Consider the following 22616-nt stretch of genomic DNA (forward strand, 5'->3'; position numbering starts at 1 on the left):
TGTCTGGTTTTCATATGCATACGAGGCCACTGAAAACAGAATGACTTAGTCCTCAAAGTGACATCTTTACTCTTTAACATTTTAAAGAAATCTATAAAGTATATTTTACCCAATGCAATATGCCATTTGATTTTTTTGATAGTTGCCTCTATGAGTGTTGATTTTGAATCGAAGTAAAATTAAATACCTGACAAATTCAAACATTCTTCCATCTATCATGACATTGTCTATTGGTCCAGTTGTGAGAATTTTGGTTTTCGTTATAATGGGCTGTAATTCAGATGGATGGATTGTAACAAGAATTGTAAGAGCCCCCAATAGAATGATTAAAATAAATAAATTTAAAAAGAAGAAAAAAGAAGGGGAACCCCCCCAAAAAAGACCCTCGATGGGTTATAATTCATCCTGAAGGTTTTCTTTGTTCTTCATCAGTAAGTGTTTCAAGTCATCAAGCAAGGTTGTTTCATCAGCATATCACAGGTTGCTGGTGAGCCTTCCTCAATCCTTCTTCACGTACTCCATGTTTGGGGATTATTTGTTCAGGATAGAGAGTGAATAGATATGCAATGTTGACGCACAGCTTTGCTGATTTTGAACCAAACAATATCCCCTTGCTCTCTTCAGACCGCCAGCTCTTGGTCTAGTACTTGTTGTGCATGAGAACCATGAAGTGTTCTGAGTTTTTGTCCTTCACAATGTTATCCAGAGTTTGTTCTGAGTCATACTGTTAAGTCCTGGCATGGTCACCAAAAGAAAACATTCTCTGCTGTCATTCAAGATCAACCTAACAGCAGCAAATATCGTCTTCATTCCATACCCTTTTCTGGATCTCTGGAAGTTCCCTGTGTATCTACTGCAATCATTTATGTATTATCTTCAGCAGAATTTCACTCGCATGTAATAGTAATGATATTGCTTGATAATGTCTACATTCTACTGGATCATCTTTCTTAGCAACAGGCACCAATATGGATGTCTTCCAGTCAATTGGCTAGACAAATGTCTTCCAAATTTCTTGGCATAGATGACTGAGTATTTCCTGTGCTGGACCAGTTTTTGGAAACACTTCTTTCGGTATTCTGTCAACTTGGGGTGCCTTGTTTTTCACCAATGCGTTCAGTACAGGTTGGACTTCTTCCTTCAAGAACATAAGTTGTTGATCATATGCTACCTCTTGAAATGTTGAAAGTTGATCAAGTCTTTTTGGTCCAGCAACTGTGCACTATTAGTTCCATATTCTTTTGACGATTTCTGCATCATTTAATATTTTTGCCCATGAAATTACTCAATATACTAATGCAAGGCTTGGGTTTTTTCCTTCGGTTCTTTCGGATTGGAATAGGAGGTGTGCTCTTTCCTTGTGACTTTCTAATTTCAGGGCTTACCCACTTCACTGCAATGCTTGGCTCTTCCTATACTGTACCTCTCAAGCTGCCTTTTGAAATTTTCTTTTCCACTCATTTACTTGATCAGTTTTTCATTTTACATTTCATCTTAGCCAAAAGGCCAAGAAGAGATCTTCCATTTATTTTAGCTATTCTACACTCAAGATCATGTTTCAGAGTCTATTCTGATGCCCACATTGGTCTTTTATTTCTTTACTGTATTTTAATAACCTTTTGTTTTCTTTATAGATCAAATTCTTGCTATCACCCCACAACTTGTCTAATCTTTGGTAATAGTGTTCATGGCATTAAATTTGTCCTTGAGGTGATCTCTAAATTCAGGTGTAATGTGCTCCAGGTCATATTTTGGCTATGGTAGATTTGTTTTAATTTTCTTCAACTTCAACCTGAAATTTCATATGAGCAAATTGACAGTTTGCTGTACAGTTGGTCCTTGACTTTCTTTTGGTTGATGATATTGAGCTTTTGCATTGGTTCTTCCCACAGAAGCAGTCCATTTGATCCAGTGTATGTTATTTGGCAAGATCCACATGGATATTCTATGTTGTTGGAAAAGACAATTGCAATGGAGAAGTTGTTGGTCTTGAGAAATTCTATCATGGATTTCCAGATTTGTATCACCAAGGTCTTGTTTATCAACTATTAGCCCTTCCTTTTTGTTTCCAATTTTCAAATTACATCAATGGTGAGTTCAATGCATTTTGTTTGCATGCTTGATAAATTTCAGACCGAAGAAGTTGGTAGAATTCCTCACTTTCTTCATCATTGACATTACTAGTTAGTGTATAAATTTGAATAATAATTGTATTAGCTGATCTTTGTAGGAATATATGTGTATTCTTTCACATATAATATGCTTCAGGATAGGATTTTTTTGAAGTACTGTGATGCTATTCTTCTTGAATTTGTCATTCTAAGCACAATAAATCATATGATGTTTGACCAGTTTATTTACAAGGGTGACCTGGTATTGCTATCAGTGTTATCAGGTGTTACACTGCTAACTAAAAGGTCAGTAGTTCAAACCCTCCACTGCTCAGTGGAAGAAAAAAGAGGTGTAATTTCTGTGATTGAAAACATTAGTTTGTTCAATATAAAAAATAAAATATTTTGTCCAATATAAAAAGTAAAATATCTTCAACAACTTATTTTATACTAGTAGAATAAACTCAAAATTATTCAGTCTCATTTAGAAATTATGCAATATTAAGAAGTGACAGAAATGAACAATCCATCTTTGATAAAATTAAACTTCCCCCAAATCTCAAGCTCCTGCAGCCTGAGATCAAGCCAGCAGAGAGTGCTATTTCTAGTTATGGGCCACCAATTGAAGGGGGAAATTAATGATCCTTTTGGAAATAGGCTGGATTCATATTGATTGATTGATGACATATTTTCCCCAGACTTTGTGTATACTTTCAGCTTGTAGAGAGAACAAAGAGACACAAAAGTCTTGTTTGATTTTTGGAACTATTTCTTGAATTGCTTGTGAACTTTTGTTTAGGTCATTTATTTTATTTTTATTGATCTTTTTATTAGGTGCTTTTACAGATTTTATAACAATCCATAAATTAATTACATCAAGAAAACTTGTACAGATGCTGCCATCACCATTTTCAAAACATTTTTCTTTCTACTTGAGCCTCTTTATTCCCTCCCTCCCCCACCCTACCACTCTTATGAACCCTTAATAAAGTATATATATGATATATATTTCATATCTTAAACCTTCTGATGTATTCTTTAACCCACAGTTGTTATTCATCCCCCTCAAGGGGGCAATACATCCATAATTGCTATCCATTCCCCCTGCCCCTTTCTCCCTCTTCCCTTCCCATACCCACATGGAATCGTTACTCCCATTACTGTTTCTGAGGGGTTTATCTATCCTGGATTCAGTGTGTCTAACGCTCTTATCTGTACCAATAGATACACGCTGGTCTAGCAGTATTTCTGAGGTCGATCTGGGGCCATGAAAGTGGGTGGAGGAAGCATTAAAGAACCAGAGGAGTGCTGTGTTTCAGTGGTGCAACACTGCATCCTGGATGAGCCATCCCTTCCATGAGGGAGTTTCCCCTTATCGATAGATGGGTTTTGGGTATCCAGGTAATTTATTTTATGACATTATGTATGTGTTTGATACATTTTATCTGTCTTTCACAACCTTCACCAGTTGCCATGGAATCAATCTTGACTATTTCTGCCTCAGACACCTGAGGGGCAGTTCTATGTTGTCCTATAAGGTCACTGTATGTTAGAATCAATTCTACAGCAGTTTTGTTCTTGTTACTATTTGGGTGAGTTCATTTCAGCTCATTAATGCCACTCTATACTCCCCTTCATTTACATTGATATATTTTGTTCTGGGTCTTTTATGTTTGATACCTGATCCCATTGACACCTCATGATCCCACAGGCTGGTGTGCTTCTTCCATGTGGACTTTGCTGCTTCTCAGCTAGATGGCTGCTTGTTTATCTTCAAGCCTTCATGACACCAGACTCTCTATCTTTTGATAGCCGGGCACCATCAGCTTTCTTCACCACATTTGCTTATGCACCCATTTTGTCTTCAGCAATCATATCGAGAAGGTGAGCATCACAAAATGCCAGGTTATTAGAACAAAGTGTTCTGGCATTGAAGGAGTACTTGAGTAGAGGTTCAATATCTGTCTGCCACCTTAACACTTAACATATAAATATATGTATACCGATCTATTTCCCAAACATTTTCTTCCTTCTTGAACTCCTTGGTATCAGCTCCCTTTTACTCCCTCTGCCCCTATCCCATTCCCGCCTCACACTGTACTTCCAAGAAATCCTTATTCTACTTGCTGTCTCTATACGTTTATCAATCTTGGGTTGCATAAACCGAAAAACAGAAGAACATGAAACAAAAAATTCAAGGTCACCTCCAATGACAAAATACATGTGAGATAAATCCCAATACGAACAAAAAGCACAGAAAATGTTGAAAACCAGATCAGGCCCAAGGTGCATCATAGGGGGGGATCAACTGACAAGGTCTTAACCTTTCAAGTCAGGTTGATCATGTTGATCTGCTAGTCATCTCTCCAATGCATTCTCTGTGGTCACCAGTTTCTTCCCATCCCTCTCTTGTGGACAGAGGGACATCACTGGAGGCTTGTTCCTGCGTGGATCTCACAAATGCATTGTGGGCTCCTACTGTCATCCTAGCTTTTTGCAAACCAGATTCTCACAATTTAGGCTCTGATACTAACCCCTCTTTTCATTTCACACTATATGAATTACAGTCCTTCGGTGACTGATGATGGTGTTTCTCCCATGTAGACTTAGTTGGCATCTCACTTTGATGGATGCTTGTTTGGAAACAAGCCTTTCAGACCCCAGATGTTTTCTTCACCACACTTTGCTATAGCACCCATATCTTCTGTGTTCCCTTCTTGAGAGTGAGTATTGAGCAGGGCCATGAAGTAAGAACTAATTGTTCCTAAATTGGTGCGAGGACCTAGTGCAAGCCCCAAACCCATTCCTCGATCTATTTTTAATCAGCCTTTGGCTTTCTTTAGAGACCTCCTTGCTAATTTATGGTAGAGTCTTATCAATCATCTCCCTGGGTCATAAAGCTCTACCATTAATCTTGCCATTGATTATCCCCTGGTACTAATTTTTTAAAGCACTGTTGATAATGGGCCAATGTCAGCTAACTCCATATTGTAATATCGGAATTATTTACTTGTGCAGAATCAACCCTTTTGCGGCTGGATACTATTTACAAAAACACTGGGAGTTGGTTGTCAGGGAAAATTTATAATAGTCACTGAGAATATCAGTCACCAGCTTGCTGGGATAATGTATATATTTTTATTTTAAGGAATAATATATATCTTAATACAGGATACTGGACATTGATGTAGTAAGTCAGTGATTGCCTGCCTACTAACAATTGCCTGCCCACTACTTGGTAGAGCTGTCTTCTGCTTCTTCAGACACCATGGATTTTCATTCCTCACGTTACAAGTGTGTTTGCGGTAGAGTCCAGTTTCCCTAACGAAGTTTCCGGATTGGATGTCTCTGGTACATTCTTTGAAGCATGTTGTGTGCCTTAAATATCCAGGATTCAATGCTCCAGTGTTCTGTGTCACTTGGCCCAGGGTCCCAGGAAGTGGCCCCAAACTCAGGCCAATGAGGCTTATTTGGTGCACATTACTTGGGAGCCTCCCTTCTTAGGGTCCTTCAAAGTAGTTTTAGTCATTTCCTCCCCACTTGGGGGTCCATCCTCCCACTTTTCCTACCAACAGTCATGCACTCGTGTTCCCCCAGATGTGACTACTCCCTTTCTTCTCTCCGGATTTGACTTTGCCAACAGAATTCCTCATCCCCTTGGATGGGGCCATGACATTGTAAAATATCTGGTCTCGAGTCCTGTATGGCACCTCTGCAGCCTTATTGTAGGCTTGCAGCCCCAACCCAAAGCTCCACTTGGATGGCTGTGCATCAGCTCCTCACTCAAGAGCCTGTGGGCCCGGCCAGGATTCCGTGAGGGTGTACAGCACCCACACAAGATAGTGGTACGAGGTCTCAGCATTTGATTTTATTTCCCTTTGGAATTTTCTTCTTAGTGAAGACTGGGGAGACAATTTAGGTAGGGGTTGTTAGGGCCTAGCGCCCAGGAGGGAGACACTCTCTCACTAAGTCTTAAAAGGGTCTTTAACATGGTTAGAACACGAATTAAAGTTTTGTTTTGTTACTGTGGTCATAAATGCAGAATGCCAGATGAGAGTCCTAAGTGGTACAGTATAATATTGCAGTTGAGAGAAGTAAATAAATGATGCAAGAATGTGCAAATTAGTGCTGTCCTCGGAAGTGAAGTCTTCTGTGGGGAGGAGGGGAGGTGTCCACATAGTTGGGATTAGGGCTGGCCCCGCAGAACTCTCTATTGCTCCCTGCTTCATGCTGGTACTAGATAGCCCCTTACAGAAGGGTCACCAGGAAGAGACGAGCCAGTCAGGGTGCAGTGTAGCACCAATGAAACATACAACTTTCCTCTAGTTCTTGACCCCAATTCTACCTTAAAAATCTGGCTAGACCAGAACAAGTACACGGGTACAGATAAGAACTGGAAACACAGGAAATCCAGGACAGATAAACCCCATCAGGGCCAATAATGAGAGTAGCAATACCAGGAGGGGAAGGGGAAGGTCGGGCAAGAAAGGGGAAACTGATCACAATGATCTACACATAACTCCCTCCCAGGAGGACAGACAACAGAAAAATGGGTGAAGGGAGACATTGGTCCGTAGAAGACATGAAAAAATAATAATTTATAAATTATCAAGGGTTCATGAGGGAGGGAGGGAAGCAAAAAAATGAGGAGTCGATACCAAGGGCTCAAGTAGAAAATGTTTTGAGAATGACGATGACAACAAATGTACAAATGTGCTGGACACAATGGATGCATATATGGATTGTGATGACCTGTACAAGCCCCCCCAAAATGATTAAAAAAAAACAACAAAACTAAACACGCAAATTAAATTAACAGGGGCAAGGAAGGTAGAGTCAGTGCCAGTAGGTTGGTATTACTTCCCTAGACATCATTGAATGGGGCTTCCCTAGGACCCTCACACCCCAGTACCAAGGCCTCACTTCATAGGCGGGCAGAGGGGTTACTGCTGGGCATGGGTGGGGGGGTGGTCAGTCTTCCAAGGAACAGATTTGAAGATGGGACCCCAAAAGGTCAAGCTCAGGAAAGTTAGCGGAGACTTCTATTCTGACTTTTCTTTTTGCTAAAATATGTATATTCTCCGAACAAAGTTGTCACTGTCATTAACTGCCTGAGTGGATTCTGACTCCCGGCCACCCATGTGTGCCCAGTAGAACTGTTCGAGAGATTGTCAAGACGGGGCCATCGGAAGCAGACTGCCACGCCGGTCTTCAGAGGCACCTCTCTGAATGCTTGAAGTGTCAGTCTCTGTGCTAGACGTTGGACACTTATTAACTGTTTGCCTGATCCGGACGCCACTCATTCTATGTCAAACAGCTTGCCATTTTGGTTACAAATTTTTGTGTCTCATGTTGTGATAACCACACGTTCTTGTATCCTGCCAAGAGAAATTCAAAACCACTCTTCCTGGATTGCAGAGCGAGTACATATTAAACATTTAACAATGGAGCGTGTTGCAAATTCTCCAAGTTCAACCTCATTGAGTTTGAACGGACTCATAGACCCTAGAGGACAGTATCGTCACATCTGGATTTCCGAGGCTCTGACCCGCAACGCTGTAAGAAAGCCCGCTTGTCCTCCCTCCCATGGAGTGGTTGGCTGTAAACAAGAGCATCGCTTTGTCATCACTTTATTTACCTGGTGGTGTATTTGGACTCTACCCGATCCCGGATCTGCCATAAACTCCGTGGACAAATATTCTAACTTCTCTGATCTTTTTTCCTCATCTATAAACTGAAAAATGGCATCTCCTTCTCATAGTGTGCCTGGAGAGGGTGCATGGGGTCTAGAGTCAGTAGCTTGTGGCAATCACACAGGTTTTTGCAGTCCCAGAGCTGGGAAAATCCCAAGTCCCTGGCACAGTGATTCCCTCAGTCGATCCCGGAGGAGGCTACCTGAGGCAGGATCCCAATTTGTCTAAGGCAATTCTGAGGTCGTGTTGTGGGCAAAGAGATCCATGTAGGCATCACCGCTGTTTTCAGCCAGATAGGATAGCGGATGGGAGATGCCAGCAAGAATCTTGCCACCACATGGAAGCAAGAGGGAGGCATGGGAAGGGGCAGGATCTCGCCTGTGTCCCAGTTTACTTTGACTACTGTTATGAGTCAGATGGTTTTTGTGTGTTTTTTTTTTGCTTACAACCATTTGTACTGGAGATGTTTTGACTATCGATAGTGATACTTCCCACAGGCGTTTCCTGCCCAGTAAGTGGAGATTCATAGGGAAGGGGAGATGAGTGAAATGAAAAAGCAGTTGAGCCTGCTCTGGATGCTTGCGCCTACCAAACTTCTGATGGAATTAGGGCAGGCTGTTGTACACGTTGCTGTAGAGAAAATTTATATATGTCGTATAAAGGATTCACAAAAATCCCTGGGGGAGGGGTGGAGAAGACGGGGCAATGGACAAACATAGAATGTAGAATGTGCATGCTGCCTGTGTCGAACTATGGTGTTTAATAATAAAGTCCTTGAGTGGTGCAAGCAGTTAATACACTCTGTTGCTCATGGAAAAGTTGGAGGTTGGATCCTATCCGGAAGTGCCTGGGAATCTATTTCCCAACAATCAGTTGTTGAACACCCTCTGGAGTCTTACTCTGACCCACGTGCGGACACCAAGACTCTACAGTAACTGGGCGTGGGTGGTTACCGACAGACGTAGGAGGAGGAAAGGAGACACAGTGTGGGTACTGGTGTGGGGCTAGAGTCCAGACAAGTTCCCAGTGACCTGGAGCTGCTTTCAGGACAAGTGGGTGGCAGGACAAAAAGAGAGACTCACAGAGTTTGACCTCTGCACACCATCACCCAAAGGCCTTGTGTTTATGCCTGCGATCTCTTGGAAACCACTGTAAATTACTTGTGCTTGCTTTTAACTACTGAAAAGTCTCACGCTTGAAAGATTCTAAGTCACTTCCAAAGGTTTTTAGTAGATGGTCAGCCATAATGTCTTTAGATATAGAAAAGACATTACTAGGAATAAAAAATGAAGAACACTGTATTCATGTTTATTTCTAATTACAAGAAACAGAACATCAGTCCCTTATTTGTACAAAAATTACCTGAAAGTTTACAATTAGGTTCACGAGCCAGAAAGCTATGTACAGAATGAAGCAAAGCACACAAAAGAAAGGTTTTGTCTCTTCAGTTAATACCTTTTGCATTCCCTGAAAACATTTCAACGTCAGGCCATTTAAGTCTCTACAGCGTGCACTGTGACAACACAACCCACAACAGGCACACCTCACCCCAAGAAAGGTGAGCTGATTGGTCACACTGTCAGGTATTAAGTGCAGAAAAGAGAAGACAAAACATCTAGACTGAGGCACATTATTTCTTCAAGGTTCAACAGACAAACCCCCCCACCCCGCAAACTTTCTGCAACTCTAACATCTAATGCAATAGAGTTTAGCCAGTCAACTCTCATAGCAAAAGCATTTGGCGTTTTCCTCCTCCACTTAGTCCAGGCTGCTACATGAAGAATTGGTTTAGGAAAGAAAATCACAGGCACAGATAAAAATTCAACAGGCTCCAAAACAACCCTGAGCTGCCCCCTTTACATTCATGTCATTTAAATATAAAAATAAAAGTCAAATGTCCTTCAGTCCTTGGATTGCTTGGCGGGACGCCAGCAGATTCTAGGGATTTTGTTGCTTTCAGATGGAATTCCCAGCTACCCCGCACAAAGGCCGGTGAGCCAGGGGCTGCAGGACGTCTGTTGTGGTGGTAGGGCGTTTACCTCCGCCAACAATTCACTTAGGCTGGGAAAGTACAAAAGACTATGCCAAACCATCGACATACAAAATTGTAAATCTCCTTTTAAATAGAATGCTTATTTATAAATATGAAATACTGTAAATCTTAGCTGTCTATGAAAAAAGGGTGTGAGCGAGGGATTACACGCTAATGGTACTTGTCTACGTAAACATTAAAAAGAAATTCTAGGGGTTAAAAAAGAAAGTGTGTGTGTGAGAAGTTGCTTTAAACCACGGAGGAGAAAAAAAACGATACAAAGGTATAACTGAAGTATCCATCCCTAAAGTGAAGTTCAGCAGACACACATCTGGTCTGAACTTGAGTATTATCTAATTGTCAGTTGCTTGAAAGTTTATAAAAGGAAGAGAATGTCATTTAGTATTTCTGGTTAAAAATACGTTTTACTAAAAAAACAAAAAAACAAAAACCACTTCATTCTTCTAAGTAGACATCTCATGGAAAATAACAATGTGTGCTCTGTAACCTAAAATACAGTGTCTCTAAACCATAGACTTAATGACAGCTAGCAGGTGCTACTGAAGCTGGTTACATGTCTGCCCTAGAGTAGGTGTGTCAACCGAAGAACAAGGAACTCTTGTTCCTTTGGGAGCACTTCAGGGAGGTGGATTTGAGGCAATCCAGTAGCGAGAGGCTATTCGGAGGAGCCAGTCAAGTGTTATAACTGTTATTTATATCAGGAAAGAAACTCATCTTGTTCACCACAGTAGTCTGTATGCTGGTCAAGGCAGTCCTTTCTGCTTTGCAAAGATCAAAGGTAAAGAAATGGACACTCTCATACCTGAAAACTTAAGGAAAATGGTAAAGGCGGTGCCCATGGGTGGAGGGGACCAGGGGAAGCACTCACGCCCCGGATGCTTCTTCCCTCAGGGGGAAGCAAGGGTTGTGTTAATAGACTATGTCCATGTCCACAATCATTGTGACACTGAGGTACTTGTGAGCCTAAGCCAGCAGAGGAGGAGCCTCTAGCTGCCTTTTATTTGCCTGGCTTAGTGGGGGTGGGGGGTGGGGGTGGGTTTCAGCAGGACGGTCATTAGCAAAAAACCTTTAAATGTCAGGCTGTGTCTGTGCCCTCTGTAGTGTTTCTGTGCCTTCGTCACCAATGGAAACCCACAGGACACTGCCGGAAGCCAGCTGGGTGCCACTTTCTCTCAAGTCTTCTAATACCCAGAGGGAGGTCAGCCAAAGAGTGACTCACACCGCGCAGCAGCGGGAATAAGGCAGTGATCATTCTAGAATGGGCTGAGGCTGTGAAAAATTCCAGGCTAAAAGTGGCCCCTCTGGTGAATTCTGTGGCACCTCTGGTGATGGACATTGGGGCTGGAGGTGTCTCAGGAAGGCTGGGCTGTATCAAACTGGAGGCGAGGTTGTTTAGCCTTGCTGTGCTGTACAGCAGTGACTTTTTCAAAGGAATAACATCAGAACTGTGGAGGACAAGACACGTTAACGACAAAGTATTAAACATCTGTGCATAGAGAAATGACTGACAGACTGTGGCTGATTGACTGGGTCTACAGATCATACCAGATGTTTACCACAGTCAACACCTTGAACTGAAAAATAAAAGTTTTCAAGTATCCTGGGTAGAGGTGGGGGTGGTTTGTAATTTGGGAACTGAATTCACACTGTGGTCACCTGCAAAGGGGAGGAGCGCCCTCTGGAGACATTTTGAGACCAATATTCAGGCTTTGAATTCTGCCCATTAGAAACGGGTTTGATGCTTTTATTAACTAAAAGCCACATCCCCTCCTAACATCGGCTGAATACAATATTCAAACAAAGAAGGAGTGCAAAAAAAAGTGATCAATACAAAAAAGTAAACATATCAGTTTTAATTGTCAAGATTATTCCAGGGCAAGAGTCCATTTCCAATTATTTCTCTTCAGTTCTTGTTCCTAAGTGGCCCAGCCAAGATGATCATTCCAGTTTATTCTCAAATTAGCACTTGATTTCTCACACCCTCCGTGATTTGGCAAATGTGGAGGTGATCCCGCTGGCTTCTCAGCAGCGAATCATTGCTAAATCCAACAAACTAGTCAATCTTGGTTGGATGGCACCGAACAAACCCATCTCTCTCTGCATACCAAGGTGCAGGACAGACACGCGCTCTTAACCAGTCTACAGACCTCTCCTTCATTCCAGTGTAACTTCCTCCAGTCTTCAGCCGAGAGTAGGTCTGAGGTCATAAGGCCACTCGGATGCAGTGGTGCTTGAGTTTGCAGGGCAGAACTCCTTTGTTGAGCTGGTAAAAGTCCACCAGCTGAATCAGGTCCGAGAATTTGGTATTCCCATCGTCAAGGCTGAAGAACATCTGTCCATCATCCTCACACTAGAGACAAAAGAATGCTTTCCAAGTTAGAGGCCCGGCTGATAGGTGGTAGCAGCCCTGTCTTGCCTGCAGCGACATTACTAAGGGAAGCACATGCCCACGCCGTCAGTAGGGCAGGCAAGAAACATGGAGGACGGATGGTCAGAGGAGAGCTTTGGCTCCGGATGTGCTGCTGGCTGAGCCACCACTGGCTCACCCGTTAGCTACCGCGCTCATGCAGAAGGGCTCTCAGTCCCTCTCAGCACACAGTGCAAGAGAAGTAATTTCATCACCCTGGTTCCATACAAGAGAGTACAACAAAGGTGGACTTGGTAGAGCAGGGCTGTCCAATTGGATCATTTGATTTCCACAGAAACATTGTCCCAAATTTCAAATAGGCGACCTTTACAGAGACTCTGGAAAGTATCTCATCTGTGAGCTTAACACTACCTAATATTTAAACTTATATCCCCCAAACCCCTCACTGTCATGGAGTCGATGCTGACTTAGCGCGGCCCCATATGACAGGGTCGAACTACCTCTGTGAGCTTCTGACACTGTAACTCTTTGCGGGAGTAGAAAGTTCTTTCCTCTGAGAAGAAGAAGCTGGTAGCTTCTAACGGCTGACCTTGCGGTTAACAGTCTGGCGTATAAGCACTCTGCCACCACCGATGAGTTTGCACTTGGGGGGAGGGAGGATGATTATGACAGCATCAATACTTACAGGTAAAATCTGGAAGTTTTTTATTTTCTGGTGATGACACAGTGTGAGTACAAATGCCTTTGGATTGCTCTGGCTGTCACGGAGGAGGAAAAGCCTGCGAGATAAGAAAGAACCAAGTTATTAATAACAATTTAAACACCTAGGACGCTGAATGCGAGTGCATGTATGTATAACGTATATGCATGGTGTACATGTGCGTGTATCTATTTCTATCTCTAACTACTCGGTACAGTCAAGTCTAGGTAAATGCAGGGTGAGCCCATGTGTGTGAAAGGAGGCCTGTCCTCTGGAAGAGCTTTAAGGGGGTCTCACTAGGGGATTCTTCTGGGGCGCGTCGTGGGGTATACCCTTTCCGTTAGCAGCTGAGCACTGCTCAGGAGCTATCGTGGATAAACACGGACCCCCATCTCCGGCCTGTGTCTGATGAAAGGGCTCGAAGCAGTGATGCTTTACTGAATAGCAACAGCCCAATGGGACCCAGCCCAAATGGGACTCCTTGGAGACGTGGCTGATCATAAGCCGTGTGGAACATACCAGGTGAAACTGGAACACTCTGTGCCATGAAATAGGAAGGAAATGCTCAAAGAATGATGTGAACCTACTCAAAGGACACATGCGGGAAGCCTGGAGGGTCCCGAGGGACAGACTGTGGGCATAAAACCGAATGACAGAGTATTCAGGTGATGAACTAGAACAGGAATCCGTATAGAACTGAGCAAATAAGTTAACTGGAGGGAAGGATCAGCTCTAACTCGGAGCAGAATGCCAGCAGCAGAAGGAATGATGTAGGAGAAAATCACCATTTTGCAACCACTATAGTCAAATCCATGAAGGAAATATCTGTATTCAATTCTAAAACCGGTACATGAACGTAGGACCAGAACCGACATTCAACTCGTCTCCAAGCATCTCCCTTTAGAGCATATAAAATAAAAAGGGAAGGACAGTAACTTATAGCGGAGAACCTGATACTGTCCTCATCTAGTGTGCAAATTAGCATCAGCAGGAATGACACTGCCGGCCACGATGGGACTCCTGACACGATGCCCTGATGAAGACACCAGACCCTTGGGTTTTCCTACTCAAAGTGAGCCACCTAAAGCTAGTCACGGGTAACCAGATGAAGTTCAACTGAGGGCCATGCTATCATAACCTGCCTATATTCATAGAAATGTCAGCACTATGAAAACCAAGGGAAGACAGATGGAGTGTCCCAGATTCCAGGGCACTATTGACCCAGGTTCCACCACTTCTCTGTCACTGTCATTATGTGGAGGCTTGGGTGTTTCTGTGAAGCTTGAATCCATGCCACGGCATTTCAAATACAACCTGAGCCACTCCTGGTGCAGAGCAGAGCTTCCAGATTAAGGCAGACTACACAAAACAGACAAGGTAGAAGACTGGGAAAACTGGTCACTGAAAACCACATCATTAGTAGTAAGTACACGGTTTGATATAGTGGGAAGATGAGTGCCTTAGGTTGGAAGGTGTGGTAGTTACATAATTTCATGTCAACTTGAAGATGTATAAAAGTGTAGAGGTGGTATTCAGTTGTCAATCAGCTCACAGCCTGAGGGTGCCTCCTTGTGGGTGTGGCCTTGTGGGAGGACCCTGGGAACCGCCTCTTCTTACTCTGCATCCACCTTCCAGCAGGCTAACCCTGATTTCTTCTAGAGCCCAGTGGTAATGCGCCCACTTCCATTGGATGCACACAACTCTGCACCTACCACCCTGTGATCGCGCATCTCGCATTCTACATCACTGCATGTGCTTGTGTGAGTCTGAAGAAGGGCTGATGGGCTAGTATTGAATTATGAACTTGAGTTGGACTGGGCTGGGCTGTTTCCTAGGTACATAATTACTTCTGGACATAAAGCTCTTCCTTGCACATATATGAACACCACTGGATTTGTTTCTCTAGTCAACCCGGCCGAACAAGGCAATTAAAGTACACAGGCAAAGAGCTAATTCCTTAAAGGGAAAACCCAAACAAGTCTGTCTCGGAAGAAGTACGATCCGAGAGCTCCTTAGAGGCAAAGCTGGTGAGAATTCACCGTACCACCTTTGGACATGTTGTCAGGAGACACTTGTCCCTGGAGAAGGGCGTTTTACTTGGTAGAGTGAAGGGGCAGCTAAAAAGAAGGTCCTCCGGGAGGTGGATTGAGACAGTGCCTGCCACAATGGGCTCGCAGAGGAACAAGTGGGAGGACGGTGGTGTTTCATTCTCTCACGCACAGGGTCGCTATTGATCAGAACCAACTCCACGGCACATTCACAACAGCAACAACATATGACCAAGAGGCAAGGGCACTGATGGGACAACGTGGAAGATTAATTGAAGGTGTTAGCAAAAAACAAGCTGAACTGAAGGCATAGGTGAAAAACCAAGATTCCAGGAATGGACAGAAAACCAACTTAAATACGTCAACAAACTGATGCGGGACTAGATGTAGCTTCTCATCTAAGCCAGGACCTTTGGAAGACAGCTACCTGGCCGATAAGACTGGAAGAGATCGTATTTGTGTTCATTTCTAAGAAAGGTGACTCAACAGAATGTGGACGTTATCAAACAATATCGTTAGTATCCTTTAGTATTGATTAAACCTCAGAAATCATCACAACCAGACTAACAAACAACAATATGATAAATACATAAGATGATCACATCAAAGATTTCATTTTATTTGGATCCACAGTCAACACTCATGGACGCAGTAGTCAAGAAATCCAATGGCTTATCACATTGGATGAATCTGTTGAAGAGTGTGGCAGTTCCATCATCGCAGGGCAACTGGAGGGAACGGGTGAAGTCTAGCCTGTCAATCAGATCACAGTCAATCAGGCCTTTGCATGGGCATGGCCTTCTCCTGGGGAATCATGGGAACTCCCGTCTTCTTCCCTGGAGGTGGGACACACTCTCCCTGCTTCACCTTTCTTTTAACAAGCCACCTGGAGCCACACTGATGCCAGCCAGAGCCCTGGAGATGCTTCCACTGCCACTGGATCCACAAGACTTTCCATCCATAGGCCATGATCTTCCTGCATTTGGCATCATTGCATGTGTTGCGTGAGTTGGAATGTATAGACTGGTATGTGACATATGGACTAATATCAGACTTATGGACTGAGCTGGGATATTTTCTTAATATACCATTACTCTTTGGTATAAAACTCTCTCTTACACATATGAGTGTCTCTCGATTTGTTTCTCTAGTCAACCCAGACGAACACAAACAGGATCTCTTTAAAGTGTTGAGGAGCAAAGATACCACACTGAGCGTTAAGGCATGCCTAACCCACCCCATGGTATTTTCAGTGGCCTCATGCAGGTGAAAGCTCGATAGCAAAGAAGGAATCTCAAAGAAGAATGCATTTGAATGATGGTGTTGGTGAAGAGTGCTGAGTGTACCAGGGGCTGTCGGAAGAACAAATGACTGTCCTGGAAGAAGCACAGCTAGAACGCTCTGTAAGAGGCTGGGATAATGAGATTTCATTTCATGTACTTCAGACATGTTGTCAGGAGGCACCCATTTCTGCAGAAGGACGTCATGCTTGGAAAGGGAAAGAGGCAGTGAAACAAAAAGGCCCTCAATGAGATGCATCGGCACAGTGGCTGCAATAAGGGCTCAAACAGCAACGACTACGTGCCTGGCGCGGGCACAGGCCGTGTTTCATTCGATTGTGCATAAGGTCCCTATGAGCTGGAACTGAGTTGAAGGCATCCAAAGCCATACTATCCAGGATTAAGGTAGTTTTCTCCTTTTGCTATAAAAGATGTAATTAGGACAAGATTAAATAAAAAATTATTAGTTCAATAGATTAGAGAATAGAATTAAATCAATGTAAATTTCCTGAGTTTTTAATGGTCTTGTTGTTACAAGGAGCCCTGGACTGGTAAGCTGATGGTTCAAACTCACCCATCAGTTCATGTTAGAAAAGGCCTGGCAATCTGATCACGGAAAGATGACAGTCCAGGACCCCACGTGAGCTGTTCTACTCTGTCCTGTAAGATCATGAGGCACTGGCTTAGGATCAATGGCATACATAATGCCATCACGCCATGGTCACACCATCCATCCATGTGTCATAATGTGGAGACCTGCATGCTATTATGCTCTTGGGAGCCAGGTCATCTGCATGTCAAAGATCGGCCGATCACCCACGGTCGGCGGGTTTCCACGGAACTTCCATTGTAAGACCGACGAGGAAACAGCCCTGACAATCTACTTCCCCAAACAAGATAATCAAGCCCCGTGGATCACAGCAGAATGGTGTCACATATAGTGTGACACAGTAGATGAATTCCTAGGTGACAAAGCATTCAAAATCTGCAGTGGCTACAGTGGACTCAAGGATATGAAGGCATGTGAAGACATCCTGGGACCAGGCAACATTTTCTGTCATGCCAAAGGTCAACCTGAATTGGAGTGGACTCAAAAACCATAGGTTTGGCTGATTCATAGAAATTTTACACTGAAGTAATTAGGATTAAAGGGGCACCATGTCATGATAGGCCCAATTGGTTCAGAGGGAAAAATTAGTAGAGAAAAGGAGGGATAAAGTAAATGTGCCATAAGGTTAATAACTAGGTAATTTGGAAATGGTTTCAAAATTTTAAAAATGTTTAAAAACTAGGACAGGGCCAGTGGTGAGAGTGGTGAGACCGGGAGGGTGGGGTAGAGAGGAAAAAAAGTGCTTTTATCTTCATCCACATCGCGAAAAAGACCAGGTCTAAGAAGAAACACACTTTAGACGTATAAGAAATCAAGCGTCAGGAGCAGCTAGACTCCGTCAGCTTTTCCCAGCGTCCCTGGCCGCTGCGTACAGTGCTTCATACACCTGTGTTCCTGGGTGGGCGGGGGGGGGGGGTGTTCCCAGTTTGGCTCAGCAGACTGGCAGGAACAGTGAGGAGGCAAAGGCTTGCTTGTGGCAGAAGCGAGGTCAAGGGGACCAGAAGGGCTCGTTCCTCTCTTGGTCACAGATGCCTGGTAGGCTAGGTTCCTCTTTCTTTCTGCAAAATGATTTTATTCCTGATATACAATTATTGCTCGTAGGGACCCACAGGAGAGACTAGGTGGCACCGCAGTTAAAGCACCTAGCTGCTAAGCAAAAGGCCGGGGTTCAAACTCCCGAGCGGCTCTGAGGAAGAAGGCTGGGCTGGCTGCTCTACACTGTGTATCAGGCAGCTGTCAATAGCGGTATGAAATTTTTAAAATGACATTCTCCACAGGGGGCCCCGATGGTATAAATGGCTAATGTGCACAGGTGCTAAGGAAAAGGCTGGAGGGTAAAGTTTGCCCAGAGTTGCCTCAGGAAAAAAAGCCTGGGAGTTTCTTTCCAAACAAAAGAAAAAGAATGATCAGTCAAAACCTTCCCGAGCGCCATTCTCCTCTGGCTGTGAGGTTACAAGGAGTCATCTTGGGATCTGTTTGCTTAACTGTCAGCTGCTTCTGGAGAGACTCCGCTACAGGGCGAGTGGAGTCTGCACCCTTATGCCAGGCAGGGGACACTGAACATCTGTGTCTCAGGCTCAGGCTCTGATCCCCCCCAAAAGGCTGCCCCAAGGCTTAAAACTCCCTGGTACTGCCTGAAGCTGTTGGTCGGAAACCGTCCACCAAGGGGTCACGCACCAGAGTGACAACAGCATGGCTTAACAGACAGCAACAATCTGGGACTTGAAAAGGCACCCTGGGCTTAACTTCACGATGATGGACGGACGGGTAACTTTGCTTCTCACCGATAGTTGCCTTATCTGGGAAAGGTCATTAGCATGTCTTTTGCAGGATCTTGGGAAGATTATCGGTGTTGTAGTCAAAGTATTTTGCACTATAGCACTCAATAAGTGTTACCACACCAGCATTTTTTTTTTTTACAGAAAATGACAATTACAATATAAGTAATCCAAAGGAATGCTTTCGAGTTTAAGAAATGAATGTGTGTCAGCAAGGAAGGCAGTACTTTCTCCTCTAGTAGGATCTGATGTTAGGCCACACGACCCGGGGATCCCGCCACTAACGGGGTACCCAGAGAAGCAAGAGCTGAGCTGGGACACAGACAGATCGGTGCACGCCCATGTTCCCCACAGCGCGTTCACGTGGCAACAAGACGGAAACGACTCAAGTGCCTGTTATGAGACAAATAAACGATGGCACATACAGACAATGAAATGCTTCAGAAAGTTAAAGAACAATGACTTCATGAAGCATCTGTGAGAGCGCTCCTAACGTGGGTCACCTGGAAGGACGTGAGGATGAGGGAAATGAATGAAATCACACCAGGCCGAAGCCTGCCGAGGCTACTATTATAGAAGTCAAGGAACATTCCTTGATGAAGACCCGAGAGGGGAGGGGACGGAAGCCAATCATTACCTAGACAGTAGACATGCTCTAACTGGGTGGAGGGCAAGGCAATAGACAGTAAGGGGAAGGGCAGCACATGATGACCGCTGGCAAAAGGAATGCACTAGGAAGTGCAAAGGATGAAAATAAATGAGGCAAATACTATTACATAGGAGAGGAAGTACAAACATTAACAAAAATCACAGAAAACTCTTTTAAGACACAAAAAAGTCAACCGTGAAGCTATTTTTGGTCCCAATATCCTCCATCTGAAGGTGGTATTTCCATCTCTCAAATATCTCCCTGAAGAACTCTGAATTCTGGTTTATATAACACATACCAATGGCAGCCTTGGCATTCTTGAGGGCCTCAAACACGATTCCTTTTTAAGTTGTCTTTTGAGTTTTGGGAAGCCAGAGGGGCAAGCTCAGGGCTATAAAGAAGGTTGGATGATACGGCTTGTTTCCCAGTGAACTTCCCTTTAGACAGGCCTTGCCATCCTTGAAGAATGAGCAGGTGCGTTGTCATGAAGGGAAACCATTTCCTCATTGCAAATTTCCTGGCTGTTTCATTCACCAATGCAGTTTTAAAAAATTTTCTCAATACCTTTCTGAAAAATCCCATGTCCTTGAAATCTATCATGCCACCCACCCCTTTAGGATCCTCCCAGTTACTACAACCTTCTGATCTAGGCTCGCTGCCTTCAATTTAATTGGCCAGAGATCCGTGGAAGTCACTGTTTCCATGCGATCTTTTTTTTCCTTTTTCTTTAAGGCACGTTAACAAGGATATGACAAAGAAGATCACAGAGAGCACTTGTCGGCAGCTACCCGCCAATCACAGAAGTTTTTAAACATGTTTTACCTGAACACACCTGTACCTGTGAATTGACGGTTTGCCTTTCTCTAGCCTGACAGTGTCGCTGTCATTAGTGGTGCTGCCACCATGCAGGTTGAGAGTGGGAACTGCCTTGAGGTTGGTGGTGTGCAAATGAGCTTGCCTCCACTGTCTCTGCATGGTGCAGTGAAGGTTAGGAGATTGGCCAGGGTCAAGCAGGGGGCAGGTGGGATCAAGGGAGACTAGATCTTTAGATCCCGTAGGTAATGACCATGAGTGCCAACTGATTTTTTTTGCTTTGTTTGTTTTAACTCAGAAACTACAGAGTTAAAGCCGTATTTTAACAAGCTCTGTCTACTCCAGAGACGGGGATGGGCTGTGGGTAACAAGACCACAAGCAAGCAAGGAGTTCAGTGTTTGACAGGGCTGCTTGGGAACTGGTGGGTGCGTGTGTGCGTGCACACAGGTAGACACACACATGTGCACACACAGGGGACTTGGGAAGATACACACACAAATAGAAATGCATACACCCACATCTGCATCAACGAGCTACCTGGGTGCCAGGGATTTCAAAGACACCCTCCAGGTTTAGTCAAGGCCCTGATGCTGCCTTCTTTCTTAGGCTTCTCTGTCCAATGCCACATATAATGTGGAACTAAAGCCATAGGAACACTCTTTTATATAAAAGTTCTCATATTTGTACTGCCTTTCAAAGTTGTTTTCTTCTCCTCAGATTCTCTCAATTGGTTTGCTTCCATTATCTCTGCAGGGAGCGGTAAAGATTAGAAATTGATTGTTTCATTTACCTTGTTTTCGACACATTTCCTCCCAAAGAAGAGTAGCTGGGGATGTGGCATCACTAAATGCTCCCATTACCTTTGTGTCTCTGGAAACCTAATGTCTTCATCGACAATTGTAGCCTAAGAGGCTGCTCAGAGCAGACGACAGTGTCTGCTTATACAACAGGCAGCATCTCCAGGAGGGTGTGTCGGGGGTGGGGGGTGGGGCAGAACTAAGAGGCGATATTCATCTCCTCCTCCCCCTTCTCCTCAGAGCTCTTAAGACTGGAATGGATCCATTCCAGGAGAAGCTGACCATATTCAAATCCCAACTAACTGTCGTTGAGGCAATTCTGCCTCCCAGTGATCCGGTATGACTGAGCAGAGCTGCCCCAAGAGGGTTCCCAAGGCTACATAGCCCCCATTTCCCACACAGAGTGGCTGGCGGGTGTGAATCGCGTTCAGTTAGCAACTGAAGGCTTTACCTTTAAGTCACCAGGGCTCATCTGACATATACCTTTTTGTAAAAAAGGGGGGCGGGGCGAAGGACAACTCACCAGGGCAAACTCGGCTAACCTACCCAACAGAGGCTTCCCGAGCTCCTGTGTCCAGGAACAAGGGCAGGCTTTTACCTTCCAACTGGAGCCCCATGGCCTTGTCTCAGTTCCGCTTAGAGGGCTTTCCCACAATGCACCTGCCCTCAGAGTTACCACCTAGAAACGTTGAGAGGCCCACTCCTCAGATGCTGTCATGGGCCTCTGGCAGAAACATTCAGTGGCTACAATACCATGTTCGGCTCACAGGGGAAGCTTCGCTCTTTTGCCATATGGTGTCACCCGGTGAGGTCGTGACATTCTCAGAATTATTTCCACAGGCCAGATAGGACACCGACACCCCTAAAACATTCCAAAGCTCACTGTTCACGCTGCTCTGGGTTTGGAAACACACATATTCAACAATGCCACTGAAAGAAATTTCACAAGTTAGGCTCCTCTCTTCAAGGCCTGCTAGACACTTGAAAGGAGAAACTTTCTAGATAGATAGCTAGATAGATAGAAGGACTAAGTTCTAATGGACGGCTCAGATTTTGAAGTTTGCTAAAGCAAGGGAAGAAATGATAAAGTAAATGAGCTGAATAGAAAAATCTCAAAAGGTAGCTTTAGAGGACAAAATAAAGCATTACTAGGGGGTATCACCCCCAAATCGGAATTTTTCCCCCAAAAGCTATGTATTTAAATTTATTTATTATTTATTTTTTTACAAAACAATCTTATCACCTTCAAAATACTCTCCATTACACTTAATACATTTGGCAAATCTACGACTCCATTCTTGGAAACCTTTTCAAACTCATCTGTTTGGATGGCTGATAGCATCTCCCTCATTTTATTCTTCACCTCTTCTCAAAAAGTCAAATCACTGTGCTTTCATGTCCCTCTTCATTCCCGGAAACAAAAAGAAGTCATATGGAGCGAGGTCAGGTGAGTAAGGTACATGGGGCAAGAGAACTATGGTGTTTTTTGTCAAAAGCTGGTACTGAGATGACTGCATGAGTAGATGCATTGTTGTAGTGGCAAAACCAGTCCCCCGTCCACATCCACCACAAATCAGGCCTTTTTGTTGCACCCTGTTACAGATTTTTTTTCAGAACTTCTAAATAGAAAACTTGATTAACAGTCTGACCTGGTGGAATGAATTCCAAATGCACTACGAGTCAATATTTTCATCCATTTGGGAAGTTTACGGACA

The 22616-nt window shown here is 43.9% G+C and overlaps 1 protein-coding gene across 3 annotated transcripts in view; it reads right to left on the bottom strand.

The window, feature by feature from the left end:
- Positions 1-11695: 11695 nt before the first annotated feature.
- The window catches only part of GRB10 (growth factor receptor bound protein 10), a 270181-nt gene continuing 259260 nt past the window's right edge, over positions 11696-22616 (bottom strand). For all 3 annotated transcript variants that reach the window (XM_075558149.1, XM_075558150.1, XM_075558151.1), the window contains 2 exons: positions 12911-13004; positions 11696-12207 (listed from right to left, as the gene is read on the bottom strand). In XM_075558149.1, coding sequence (XP_075414264.1) covers positions 12061-12207; positions 12911-13004 — 241 coding nt within the window. In that variant the 3' untranslated portion in view covers positions 11696-12060. The remainder of the gene's footprint in view (positions 12208-12910; positions 13005-22616) is intronic.

The sequence above is a fragment of the Tenrec ecaudatus genome, chromosome 9 (assembly GCF_050624435.1).
Source record: "Tenrec ecaudatus isolate mTenEca1 chromosome 9, mTenEca1.hap1, whole genome shotgun sequence".
Classification (NCBI taxonomy): domain Eukaryota; kingdom Metazoa; phylum Chordata; class Mammalia; order Afrosoricida; family Tenrecidae; genus Tenrec; species Tenrec ecaudatus.